The sequence below is a fragment of the Aptenodytes forsteri genome, unplaced genomic scaffold, assembly GCF_000699145.1.
Source record: "Aptenodytes forsteri isolate BGI_AS27 unplaced genomic scaffold, ASM69914v1 Scaffold93, whole genome shotgun sequence".
Classification (NCBI taxonomy): domain Eukaryota; kingdom Metazoa; phylum Chordata; class Aves; order Sphenisciformes; family Spheniscidae; genus Aptenodytes; species Aptenodytes forsteri.
The window spans coordinates 11,790,629-11,805,043 of record NW_008794665.1 but is presented as its reverse complement, the minus strand read 5'-3'; the positions used below and the strand labels follow the sequence as shown (position 1 = coordinate 11,805,043).

At 44.2% G+C, this 14,415-nt stretch overlaps 1 protein-coding gene across 1 annotated transcript in view; it reads left to right on the top strand.

Annotated features, from left to right (window-relative positions):
• Window positions 1–14,415, top strand: part of ADGRL3 (adhesion G protein-coupled receptor L3) — a 333,004-nt gene that overhangs the window by 287,163 nt on the left and 31,426 nt on the right. Inside the window, exon 19 of the mRNA XM_019470560.1 lies at window positions 12,196–12,222. Within this exon, the coding sequence (XP_019326105.1) occupies window positions 12,196–12,222 (27 nt within the window). The remainder of the gene's footprint in view (window positions 1–12,195; window positions 12,223–14,415) is intronic.

The following is a 14,415-nucleotide window of genomic DNA, read 5'->3' as shown; positions in this document are numbered from 1 at the left end:
TCTCAATATTGGATATGCTTGAGTTAGGAGAAGGTGCAGATTTTTAACAGAGAAGGGAATTCACCTTTGAGGGAGCTTTCCTAGGGATGTGAGCAGCTTGCAATCTCTGGAAAACTTTTAGGAAAGATCATAGCCGTCTTCTAGGTAAAATCATAGTCATCTTCTAGGTAAGATCGTGGTCTTCTTCCAAAGTCATTGGCTCTAACTCAGTTGCAAAATATGGATGTAGTACAGCAGCTCTGGAATAAAAAGCCACAGACCACATTATTTCACAGGTGACCAGGAAGATCCTTTCTGAGCTTACCTCTATGGGTCTATACGGTTGGTGAAAAGATACCCAGATCTGTTTCTCAAGATGCGTGCTGCCTTTGCTGGCTCTCAAAGTGGTCACAGAGCCTTGCATCTTGTCTTACCGGTTTATATTTGAAAAACCAAACCAAACCGAGGGCCTGCACTGGAGGGCCCCTTGCTGCCATCTGCGTGTGACAGCTTTACGGCACACGGGGAGCTGAATGGGAGTTTGTTCTCCCAGTTCATTTCCTAGCACTGCTCTGTGTTAGGCTGTGGTGAAGCTCTCGCAACATAAATCCTGAGCCTGTTCAACAACAGCAAAATACTTGATTCCCTATGGCAACATAAAAATAAAAACCATAAAATATTTTAATAGGCTGTTAATAAGCGCCCCTGCAATCTGGCGCTTGCCTATGTCACTTTAAAGGTTAGAAATACATTATGAAGTATAGAAAATAGAGAGCCAAATAACTCCACTTAAAATAGTGAACTTGATAAGGGATCAGGTGTCACCTGGGATACCTTTAATTACTGCACCAACAGAAAAGCCATTCAAAGGGCAGTGCCTGAACCAGATGCTGTGTGGCTGAAAGATTTGTAGGCACTGTGCAAAGTTGTAAAAATAAACTTCCCTAACCTTCAGGAACAGTCCCTGTATTATTGTGCCAGCATGGGAGAATCTGACATTCCCGCGGTCGAGCACTGGTTACCCAGGGGTTACCCAGCAAGAGATTTGATGAGTACAGAGCTGTTTTATTTTTTACCCATGTTAACTTTTCTGGCTTAGGCCAGCACTTTCAAGAGGGAAGTAGGGTAGCCACATATGTGGGTCCTTCCCCCTGTGCCGAGAGCATCCTCCCTGTATGGCAGGTTGGTACTGAGCCGATTCAGTGGATTGCGCCCACTGAGACAGCGAGGTTCATGCTCTAGTCCTGCTTTTGAGGCGTGTAGCCAGGAAAAGATGTGAGCTCATGTATGTGGGATAGGTTGTTAGGAGCTGCAAGAGTTTCTGTGCCTGCCACTGATGCCAGGAGGGCAGACTAGCTTCTGTTTCACAACAGGTACCATCACCAAGAGTAGCATGCTTTTACCGAGGATCTTTAGAAAAAGCTCAGTTCGAGTTCTTTCTTCAGTATGTTTAAACACAAATTTTAAGGGTTCACCCAGGGTGGGGATCTCTTCTGCCTTTTCAAGATCACTTTAGTATGAAGCGATGCAGATAAGTATGCCAAAATGGCTGCCTTTTGGGTGGTGCATGTAGCTTCTGCCCATGCCTCCCCAAACGCGGGGTGGGAGAGGATTTTCCTTCCCAGCCTTTTCCAATAGCTGTTTCTGGGCGCTCAAGGTCTACTGTGGCCATTGCTCTTTCATCTCTTTGCGGCTTGTTGGCAAACATAGGTGAGCAGAGATGGGCAGCGAGGAGCATCATTTAGTCTTTGGTAGCTCTGCCCACATCACTTGTATCTCACTCCTGGACCATCTGAGAGTGTAAGTGGGATGCAAAGGATGCACGAAATTGCTCATGAGCACCAGCTGATTCACTGTCAACAAATGTACCTGGGAAGGCGTTGTTTCGGAGGATTGATTCCCCCAGCCCTTACGAGCTTGCAGGGAAGACAGATCTTTGAAGCCAGGGACTACGCAAGCTTTTTGGATAGCAAAAGCCTGCTGTGCTGCTTGCATCTCTAGCCTGCGAGGTGGAGATTATAGGCATATCAGTGTGGTATTGATGCACTCTCGCTAGCAGATGGCTCCTCACGAGGACGTATTACCAGCTGGAATACTTTAGAGCAGCTGTGAGGCTGTTTTACCGGAGGTTGCTGCCGTGTGGAGTGATTTCTGGAGTCAAGCAGCTCGAATTCTCTCCTTCGCACTTTTCCATTGTGCCGGGTAGATGTTAGATGTGCGAAATGTCTCAGACTGTTGCAGACAGGAGTACGCTGAATCTTTTTTATATTCACATTCCTGTAGGAAGCCTTATGTAACAAAGGAAAATACATCTATATGTGAATAGTCCAGCACAGTTCTTCAGCTTTCCATCCATCAACTCCTTTCCAGGTGGTCAGGCATGTACTGTGGCTGCTTGTGGTCCTCGCACACCAGGTTTTCATCCAACCCATGCCAGATGCTGCAGCACAACAAACCATCCACGTGTTTCCGGATGCTTAACCCCCATTCTCTGTGCAAAATGGAGGGTTTCAGATGAACCCCCTCCCCAAATGCCTTTGTGTTGTGTGGCAGTACAGTGCTTGTTCTGCAGCCATTTAAATGCTGCCCATTCGAGTCATCGTGGCATTAGTAAGGGGAAAAAAAGAGGGGCTACACTGATGGTAATCCAGATGTGCTCTTAACCATATCTACTGAAATCTGAGGTCCTGTCTTTGCTGTATCCTGTTATTGTGCACTATGTAGGGCACATTAGTTACTGACATGGAAAACTGGTAGAAAATTGGGTGGGGAGGGCAATTATTTAGTTAATAAAAGGCAAGTCATATAAGCAGATTGAAAGGATTCATCAATGGGGCTGAGCAGCTGCTGCACCTGAATTTACAGAGGGCATCTCCAAATGGCCGGAGGGGAGAGGGTGAAACCTCCTTTCTCCTAGTAGAGACCAGAAGCCATCCTTTCTCTTCCTTACAGACATAACCTTTCCTTTGAAGTTACCACAGGCACCCGTCCCCTCTCCCCCCGGCGCTGCCTGGCTGCAGTTGGGTTTGTTAACGTTTCCCCTGGCCAGACCAGACTTCCTGACATTCTTCTGCGCTGCAGTATGTGGCAACAAGATTTTATTTTATTTACTTTGGAAGAGCGATGCATCGGCCATAGCTGCCAAGCACAGTTGCAGACCCACTAGAAAGAAGGCAGGAGAAGAAGGGCTTTGTCAGCTCACTTCTCTTTTTGTCCCATTTTATTGCATTATTGTTTTAGCCAGGGTATAGCTTGGCTTGTGCCATAGGCCACCTGGATGCTCTTTAGAAAGCACAACTTGTGGGGACCTCTTCAAAGAGGAGCGTGTTGGGCTGTAAGTCCGGATGACCCGAAAGTAATCCTGGAAATTTAATTTTCTTTCTTTCAGACAGGGAGACCCAGAATCTTAGCTGGGAGCTCCTTTTATTGCTAAAGAGACACTATTAATTAGGGGCCTTGAGATAGTTTAATCCTGGCATTAATCACTGTAGTTTTGTTGCAGCTTTCTTCCCTCTTGTGGAAACCTGCTCCCATCCCATCTTCTGCAACAATAGAATAAGCACTATATCAAAAACCTGAAATTCCCTGGAAAAAATGTATTTATTCCGAACACGCAGGAGAGAATGTTTTTAGGTATTGTGGCCGGATTCACAAGAACATACGCTGAAATCCCATTAATGGGGATGATGCAAAAATGTCCTACACTGCAGCCTTCAGAAATCAATCCCTAGTTGACCAAAACGAGCCCCCCTCAGCTCGCTGGCTGCTGTGGGAGCTTCAGATGGTCCAGGGCTAAAGGCACATGACCCTGATTTAATGGATAAATAAAAAAGTATATGTTCTCCCAAGTTTCTGACTTGAAACAAAACTCACACCGTACTCCTTTTTTTTTTTTTTCCTTGAGTCTCTTTGAGTTCTTTGAGTCTCTTGCTCACAGGCTTACAGAGATAAATATGAGAATGTGCAACCTAAAAGCCAAAAGTAGGAGCCAAATGCAAAGACTTAACATTGATTATTACTGTATAAAACCTCACAAAGCCCAGTCTGGACTCTTTTAGGGAGTCTGGCCCAGGCTGGGGAAGGCGAGGGGCGAGGAGCATCAGGCACAAAACTGAGAAGCCCCTTTTGAAAATATGCCTCCTTTACAAATCGTTTCCATATCCCTTTCTCCCCATATGTTGTATGGGTGTAAGTGATTATCTGCTCATTTTCTTGCTTCAACATATGTATTTTATTTAAAGAGACATGACTAATCCCAGCCCCCAGATTAGCCTGTTGTTTCAGTCCTGCAGGTTTTCTTAAGTCATAAAAAAATCCTCAGAGTTAGGTAGAAAATTGAAAACAAAGGTTAAATAGAACTTCCAAAAGTCATCTGCGGAAATGTTTAAATTAAATCCTTGATTTAACACAGCAGTATTGTGCTAGCAGGAAGGTTAACACAGGTTTACCAGTCTAGTGTTATTTACTCAGCTGATTGAAATGCAGAAAAAGTAAACATCCTGGGTTTGGTGCAGTGAGGAATGAGTTAGACTTGAAAACGCAAGATTTCTTCTCCTTCCATAGGAAGAGCTTACATTACCAATGCAGAACGATAATTTGTAGCAGGTATCCTTTTACTAAAGACTAATTAGTGTTTTATTCTAGCCATTTTAGAAACAAGTGAAAGTAGGGAAACAATAAGGATTATTTCATCTTTTTCTGTTGAGATTTAAACTCATCTATTGGTTTGCAGATCTTTTTTGTTTAATCATAAGACGTTACAACTTGGAAATTGTTTGTGATGCCAAAGGGTCTGGAATTTAATATTGCATTGGGTTCACCAGGGGACTTGACTTGCAGAACAGCAGCAATTTATTCCTTCATTACTTCTGGGTTTGCGGTTGCTTGGGAGTGCACAGCGAGGACATGGTACAATGAAGGGGTCCAGCTCTTGGGAGCATGCCCAGTGCAGTGTCTGGGTGCAGAAGGCCCAATCCTCTATCTTCAGCATTCTCAGTTCCCGGCAAAGTAAGGGCTGATGGTCTGTGGCAACGTGCAGACTCCTTTGGAGCAGCAAGTGGGGAGAGAAGTTTACGTGCACCCATGCAGCTTCAAGAAGGTGCGAGCGTTGGCGTGAGTGGTGGAAAGGATGAAATACAAAGGGTTTGAAACACAAGCTAGTGAATGCAAACACTTACAGGAGCCACAGTGAACCTCTGTTAAACATGACCCAAAATCCTGACTGGCCATTACCTGTAACTTATAATGTTAAATAAAATAGCAATGCCTGTAAAGAATGAGCTTTCTGTTAAGATTTTCATACAGCCCTACTAACAAAATAGAAAGACTGACTCAGTGGGCTCTTCAAGAATAGGGCATTGAAAATCTATCCTTCCCAGCCAGCTGTGCTATATGCAGTGTTTTTGGACTCCTCTGACTTCTGGGGACAGCAGGCTCAGAGCACAGCAGCTCCAGGGATGTCTTCTGGAGAGGAATCATCCCTGGATTCCCGCTCCAGGAAAGCACAATCTGATCCTAGGGAACAAAAAGAGCCCCCGAGCCAGTGTTTGGGTCTGGATAAACTCGGATGAGAAATGAAGTGTGTGTTTTAACAGTGCTTGGGATGTGCAGGTGGCACATTCCCTGTCACCGGAAAACTTGACAGGAGTGTTTTGCAAGGATGACCAAATGATCTGGGTACTTCTGAAAATGAGGAATAGCTTTTTCTCTCCCTTGGAAAACCTCCCCCTGTGCAAAGTTTAGATGTTAGCCACAGAGTACTGAGCTGGGCATTAGAAACTGCCTGCCTCACTTTCCTTCTACAGGAGCTCAGGCTATGATCTTTGTGTCTTGTATGGCCTTGAGAGAGAGTACTGTGCCTTCACAAGCCCGACAGTCGGCTTAGCATCTCTCTGGAGTCCTGTGTAAGAAAGCACCATGCTTCCAAGTCCCCTGGGTAGCTCAGTGCTGCTCCTATATAGCCTTCATCTGCATCTCTGCATGAGCAAACTTTGAACAGGCAGCCTAAAGCAAACCCAGAAAAATTACTTGGAGTTGGCACAAAATGAAGTATTTACAAGCTTCCTACCAAGAAAATATACGGCACATTTATATTTTGCCAGAGTGCAGAGTTTGTGAGCACCTCAGAGGCAGAAACCCTGCTGATGCTGAAAAAACATCTGAGATTGCACTTCTGTCTGGGTGCCTTTTTCGCCCAGTGATATTGACGGCAGCATCCAATTTTGTTTGCTGCAATCTGCTGCTGTTTGAGTTTTTCACAGAAGGGTTTGGTTAATATCTGACTGTTTTGGCTTTGGGTTTTGCTTGTTTGGGTTTTTGTGATGGCTGCGTTAATGTTGAATGGTGATTGTAAAACACTAATCTTCTCACTGACAGGTGTCATCCTTTCCAAATTAAAAAAAAAAAAAAATCAATCGGTGGTTATTGATTTGAGAGAGTGTCCTGGAAGATATTAATACCTAAGGTCTTTCTGTGAACCCATAAATCATGATTATTGTTTTAAAAGGCCATACATTTTAAGTATTTTGTCAGCAAGCCCTGCTGGTGCTATTTGGGTAATACAAATGTGTCTAAAGGCTTTGCTGAATCCGTATCCTGTGGAAACAATCAGATATGTGGTTACACATCAGTGTGGTTTGAATAATCATGCCATGCCTTTGCAAAGTTAGGAGGAAGGAAATAAACAGGGTAAGCAATTCTGAGGGTAATTAATTACTTACAGAAAATGAGATGAGCTTAACAGAATTGCTCTTTCCAATTGCGATAATTAAGAACAAATCTCAGAAAGCAGGCCATGACTTCTCCGGTTGAGTTGAGGGGGAAAGGGATGATGCTTTGCCTTTGACAGAAAAAATCAGGCATAGGTTGCCCCAAATCTTGGGCTTGGGCATCACGTAGGGCCAAGGAAGGTTTGGCCTCATTTGTCTGGATAAAATTTTCAGAGCTACTGGTGGAAGTCAGACGTGGCTTTCAATCTATATAAAATTTCCCTTATGCCAGGAGGTATGACCCCAACCTTTACAGATCTCCAAGGCATGTAAAGCCAGGGTTTTCTTCTGCAAATACAGCTGTGACAGGCCCGCTAACCCTCGAGATGGTTACAGAGGTCTTCAGGGGACTGGCCACCTCCTGTCAAAGACGGTGCAGGAGCCAGAAGATGAGGCTTGGAAAGCTGTGTGATGAACGCCAGCAGCCTAAGGAAGGTGATTAGGAAGACGTTTGGCTTCATGCCATCAAGGTGGTAACTTTGTCATGAAACACAAAGGCAAAATCCTTTAAGCACTCTTTTATTGCTTGCGATTGATTTTTCTCACCATGAAGATGCTCCTTCACTAATTAGCGATGAACCCGTTTGCTTTATGAGGGGAGTGCTGAACTTTCCAACTCCTTCCTGTAGATTTTCAGCAGTTCGATAAATCAATCTTTTCTAATCCTTGAAATTTAAAAAAAAAGGGAAAAGAAAACAAACAATCCCTACTGCCTCATATTGGCAGGCAGTGGGGAGACACAATAGCATGCTTTATTTTGTGTGTCTCTCGTGCTTGCCTGCAGGAAACATCTGTCTCTCTGCTTTATTTGTGCCATATTAAAATGAATTCCAAGGGTCTTTCCAAATGCTTTCGAGGGGGCACATCATCCATCTATTTTTATTTGGGTTTCATCACCTGTAACAGCCACTAAAGGCTGTGTACTCAACATCTGTCTCTCTGCTTTATTTGTGCCATATTAAAATGAATTCCAAGGGTCTTTCCAAATGCTTTCGAGGGGGCACATCATCCATCTATTTTTATTTGGGTTTCATCACCTGTAACAGCCACTAAAGGTCCTGTGTACTCAAGTTGGCATTTTTGCTCACCAGCTAAACTGTGTTATTTTGGGGCCCGAGCACCTAGTCCATGTGCTTACTGAGCCTCTTCCTGCTATCAGAGAGATGGGAAAATGCTTTGAATTGTCAAAAGAGTGATAAATTTGAGTTAGGTAAAGTTAAACCATAAAGGGTTGCATAAAATGATAACACCTCAAGTTGATTAGTTACGTAGGGTTTTATTGAAGGCCCAGTTTTATTCTAAATGTGGCTCAAAAACTGCACTTTGTTAAATTAAAAAAAAAAAGTAAACTCTCTTCAAAATGTAAGAAGACCAGACTTTATTCTTTTAAATGAGAGCTGAATAGCTGCTTTTTGATAACAGGCTTTCTCTGTTCAGCAGCATTTTAGGACCAATCTGTGTGTGACAGTAAATTCTTGCCTTACTTTTCCTGCTGCAAAAAAAAATGAAGGCTTTAGCAATCGAGGATATTGCTAATCTACATACATGGAAGTGGTTTGCACCATATAATCTAAGTTGCAGATTGTCTGTGCCTCTGTATTGGGCTGTCTGTATATTCTGGCAATTCAGTTGCCTTGTGTCAAAAAGGTACATGTTGGGGTTTTAAAAGGCTAGGCAGCACGAAAGGGGTTTCCGAGCTTAGGATGCATTGGTTTTGAAATTCCTTAAACATCTAAACAAGGATATAACTAGCTAATTTTGGCAACTTTTTAAAAAAGTATTGGTCTGGAAATATCACAGGAATATAGAAGGTAATATGAACAATCCTTTCTCATCATTGAAGGAGAAAGTACTCTGGAAAATTGAAAGACATCTAACTTAAATAAGATTTTGAAAGAGTTGCACATGATGTGTAATTAACCTTAAGAATTATTTGCCCCAAGGTAAAGTCAGGGCTTTTTTAAGATTAGAAAATGAATTAGGTATTTATACGGATTGGTAGACCATCCACGATCCATCATCTGGGCTGCAAAGAAACACAAGGGAGGTGAGGTAAGATTTTGCAGGTTAAAGGAATAACCGAACCACTAAAGATCTGCTTTTTAACTTCAGGTATTTGAAAGTGAAGCCCCCACCTAAGCCATCATTCAGGTCTCCTCTGCAGTCAGTAGAGAAAGGTATTTCTTCAGGGAATGGCGCAACCTCACCTACCTTGAATACCTGTTCTTGTAGGGGTTAAATTGCTCTTTGGGGGTACCAGTGTCCCATTAACTATGGAGGGATCAGAGTCACGTAGTTTAAATTCAATGGGCTGTATCCCTTACCGCCAGGAATTGGAAGAATTTATCCAAATCGGGAGAAAGCACTTTAGATCTAGCATCTTTAGCTGTGCTAGGCTAGGTTTTCCAACAATTTCTGCTTTGACTATTATTTCCTTGTACCACTAGTGAATATAATCTCACTTTTCCAGTTAGTCGCTCCGTTTTCCTGTGAGCTAAGGTTCTTCCAAGGCTTTTCTCTTGTCTAAATGATGGTTTTTATGTATTGCAGATACTGACACAGTATTACTGCAGCACTGATAGGTTTCACAGACTTTACCAGTGGGGAAAAAAAAACATTCTGGAGTGACTTTTGTCAGGCACGAATTGTTGCTAACACAAGAGTTAAGCTTCTTACAACACTTGAGTTGGTAAAATGAAAAGGAATGATCTGTATTTCATGAGGGATATAAGAGACTAAGTCCTATGGGCCCTATGTGTGGAGATTAGAAGTGTTTGGGAGTTAGGCGTCTTTGAAAATCTCACTTCTTTAGGCACCTGCTTGCTTTGGGCAGTGGGTCCTAGGCACATCCGGGTTGGAAATGGGGTACAAACTGCTCAGGCCTTGTTGACGGTTTTCTCCTGAGCTGCTTTGAAGTGTTAGCCTCAAACTAAAAGGCAATCCGAGTTTACCGATTTCGTGTTTTGTCTGTACAAAGATGAAACAGAGCCTTCAGCTGCCTTGAAGAAATGCTATTACAGATCGCTGAAAAACTTCGCGAGGGTCTGGATAGCAGCAACAGAGTAAAAAAATTCCCTAATTCTCTCTTTTTATAAGCTATCACGAGCGACATTTCAACAGTAAAATCTTTACCATAAAACTTGAGTGCTTGTGAACACAGTAATAGAAATTCATGCCCTGCTCCTGCCCACATTGCTGGGCTGAGAGCTCCAGACTGTCTCACATCTTCATTTAATTTAATTGCATCATGGGGGAGCTGCAGGTCCTAGACATGCCATTGTGCCACGAGCACAATGGGAACCTGCCCCGATGATCTTGCAGGCTGAGTGGATGAGAGGGCAAAGAGAAGCAGAGGGATTTGACCAACATCATGCTACACAGCTGGGGTGGGCTGGAGATCCCTGTTGGTGCAGCTAAGGGGGTAGCCTTTTAATACCAATGGGTTTTGTGTGTTCCTGGTACCTCCCCAGATGCATTGCAGATGCAGAGGTCATACTGTCTCAGCCTATGTTTTGCTAAGCCAAAGGAGCTGAGCTTTCCTTGCTGTGTCTTGGAAGCAGGGACTCAGTTCCCTGCGTCAAGCCACCTACTCTGCACTTGCTTCTTCCTTCCTGATCCTGGTACGCTTTGTGCTTTCCCCGTGCGTTGTTAGATACCGCCTTTGAGTGCCCTAGGGTAGCCGCATGTCCTCATGCGATTGGCAGATGTGGCACAAGATCTAAGGCGAGCAGCTGTAAGGGTGGCAGCTGATGACCGGGGGGATCCCTGCAGGGATGGCAGCCAGGGAAGATGAAGGGGGTGGTTGGATACTGGAGCAGAGCTGCAGGGAGCTGTCAATGGCTGGGGGTGGGGGGTGGGGATGGAGACAGGGAGGGCTACAGCCCAGGGATGCTGTAGGTGCTCGAGCTGAGATAGCACTGCTTACCTGTCAGTGATGTGGGGACAGCTACCTTGTCCCCCATGGTGTGTCCTCTACTTGTATCTCGCTGCTCAGAGTGGGGTTACGGCAAGTGTTACGAGTGTGGCCAGATCCAGCGCATTTGACGACTGTTCCCTCCCTTTCCCAAAGACCCCAGGTGACCATGACAGGGCAAAACTGGGACTGGCAGCATTGCTGCCTCTTCTGTCTCAGCCAAGAACAAGGTGGGGAGAAAATGGCAATGTTTTGCACAATATACTGTGTGAAACCACCTGCCTCCCATGAAGACTAAATCCTGCTCCCGTTGATACTCAGACAGCTCCTCTGTGGCTTCAGGTGCCTGTGAATGGTGCAGAAGTTGTCCCTACATGGCATTAGCCGTTGTGAGGAGAAAACACAAAGCCTCATCTTGGACATACTTAGTGTCCCTCTCAGTCGGAAGTTACTGCTGAAAATCATTCAGCTTTAATACAGCTTCTTTCTAACTTGGGCTGAAGTGGGTCCCCTCTAAGCTGAGCAGTTTGTTTAGCAGAGGGTATAGCTTGACAGGTTGCCAGTATTGATGGAAGGAGGTCTCAGCAGGATGGACTGGCCCCGGCTACGTTGGCAGGGATAATGAGATGAACATATTGAGCCAGCCTCCATTTCTGGCACCCATGGTGGCTGCTGCAAGGGATCACAGGTTCAAAAGCTCCACACCAGGGGGGAGAGGAGGCCTGGGAGTTGGCCTGCCCTCCCCACATGTTGCACATCATCCGCCACTCAGGCAGAGTTAGGTGCAGAGCCTGTCCCAGAAGGTCAGGGAGACTCCCCTAGGAAAATGGCTGCGACTAATCTTGTATCCCCACAGTGGCAGAAGCTCATTTTGAGTGGTCCATCTTGGCTTCTTCTTCACTGCAGCAGACTGCTTTGCACTCTTGCTTGGCAGAGTCCTTTCTTTGTCCTTCCCCATGAAATGGGAGTAAATAGGTCAATGCTTTCTGTCACCCAGGGCTTTAGAAGATCCTAATGCCGTTATCTCAAAAAGAAGATCACGCTGCAGTCTGGCTCGTAAGTTGGCAACTTGGGAGTTACACTTATGAAAAAGTAAACGGCAATAAAGAGGTTCCTGTAATACACTACAGCACCGCAGATGGAGAGTGCTGGAGGCACGGTGAAGTTTTGCCACCTGAACACATGAAAGCCTTCTGGAGTTTCAAAACTCATCTTCTCCAGAGATACCCATGATTTTTAAAAGAGATTTCAAAGTCAATTGACAGTTGCGTGATCGGAGCCAGGAGGGGTAGCTGCAGCTCACAGCTAATGATGCTCGCTTCTGTGCATGAAGCCAGCGTCCTTGGTCGTGTTTCAATTCCCTTGGGCAGCGAGCCAGGCTGGCTGGTGTGTACCAGGCGTACCTGATGCCGGTCCACCTTTGGTTTTGGTGATGGCTGGTGGGAGAAGGGAGGGAGACTAGCAGTAAGCTATATTCTCTGTGTCGTTATATTTCTAATGTTGGTGTTCTTGTCTTTATGTCTACGCATTCTTTAGCTATGAGGATAACAGACCCTTCATCAAGTAAGAATGACCTGAATGGCTGATAAATTTCATTTATCAGTGTGGTCTCATGAACCAGCTGTCAGATCAATATTGAAAAATCATTAAAGCTTCTGTCATTCGCATTTGAGGCAGAAGAGCAAACTGTGCAGGAAAACAGTCAGGCATACAGCTAATGTGCAGAGTAAATGTGCTGCATATGTATTGCCAACTAATTGTCACTGTATTGGCTTTATATTCTTTGATTGGACATTACTTGAATTCAAGGTGAACGTTCCCAAGTTAATCCTGTGTAGTACAGACTTGTTATACCAATAGCAACCCTCTGGTCCACTGTGCTCTGTCACTGAGAGTGCTTTATGGTAATATAAATACAGAAGTAAATTTTCAGAAAGGTGCATGGGTGGTAATCCCCATGATTCCCATTCTAGTTAATGGGAGCAGCGCAAGCAAATCTGTGTTTGGTGTATTGGAGACTGTCTCCTTACTCATTGGAGTACCTAACTGTCCCTAATTGTAAATCTTGGATTTTCAATTACACCAAAACATGGATGGTTTTGTTTCTTTATTGCTATAAAATTGCACTATGGAAGAGGAAAACCGTGCAAAAGCAACAGCAAGTCTGTACAAAGAGCAAAACAAAAACCACAAGCCGCACCAAAAATAACTACAAAGAAAGCCAAAAAATGCCTAGAAATTACATGCCTTAGGGCATCTGTGCTTTGTCTCCTGCAACCAAAAAGTAATGCGCAGTAGAACGAAATAGAAGTAAATGAACTTTGCAGTAGACTTTCAGTTTGTTCTTCTGGTGAAGAGTCCTTTGTGTTCATTCTTGCAGCATCATTCCCATGTTCTCTTTCATCGCTTTGTTCTTTTTTTTTCTGCGGATACGGGATGGAGCTATTCAAAGTAATCTCCATGCTCTCTTTATCTCCAGGTCTTGTTTTCTGAAGCACAACACTGTAACACATGCAGTTTGCACTGTTGAGGGTCTTCTAACCCACAGATTCCTTTCCATCACTGAAGGTAGCATATTTCCACTAAATAACTGTTTCGCTCCTGCACACCTCTGCAGCCAAAGGCTCTTTAATCAGGTTCAAGAATTGGCTGTGCTTCAGAGCGGAATAGTTTTCTGATATCCTGGGAATCATTTTTAAAAGACTCTATAAATGCAGGAAGCTTTTAATCGTGGAGGAGAAGAGAAGGGGAAGAAAAAAACCCTGTTTTCTACTTCATTTGTTATTTTTTTAAGGAAAAAATAATATTTGTATTTTTTAAATTGGCATGCAATTAAGATGATAATGTGCTCTCACTGATGGTAGAATCTTGGGGAGAAAAATATACCAAGCAGCTAAAGCTGTAAACTTTATCTAGCGGCTACCTTTCTGAAGGATTTTGAGAGTGCATTTTCAGTTTGCATCGTGCTAAATATTTATTAGCGGGATTGACTGGAAGTGCTTCAAAGGAGCTGTTTTGGTCTGCTAGATACATAATAGTGATTTTTAAAGAACTGCCTTAATAAGCGGTTACCTTAGGGAGCTCTTCTGGTTGTGTGGTTAAATAATACATATTTTATAAACTTCTGTGGAAGACTTAATGCTGTATTTTTATTCTAATACCTAAAGAAAAAAACAACAGAAAACATGACTACAACATCAGTGTGCTTCTGTTTGTGACAAGCCCTGCTAAAAGGAAAAGGATTCAAGGCTGCAGCTGCCATGGAGTCCATAGTGGACTGCCTGACCTCTGCAGGACTTATTTTTCCCCTAAGCTGCTGCTGCTTCATCTTTCTCCCCCTTGCCCCATGCTCTGCTTAGCAGATGGAAGCGCAAATACGCCCAAACCCTGGCCAAGTTTCTACAAGGCTGAAGCGGCTTAGAAACGTCCTTGTCCCTGCGAGCCCTTCTGCAGCACCCCAGGCTGCTTTGGGGCAAACAAGGAAGCAGAGGTGCTGACTGGCTGCAGGCTTGTCTGCTTTGGGGAATCGAAGGGTTAAACAGTGAGGAAGGGGTGCAAAGATTGGGTAACACTGCATTCATTTTTATGATGTTACACCTAATGATACTAGGGGAAGACAGGAGAAAATCAAGGCCTTGAGGGAAAGGGCAAAGGGATGCTCACGGTGCTGCTTGCTACGCACTTCCTGCTGTGCTTCCCAGCTAGAAGTTGACTCCCTCCCCTGTGCAGCAGCAATTCCTTTAAAGTTGTAGGTAA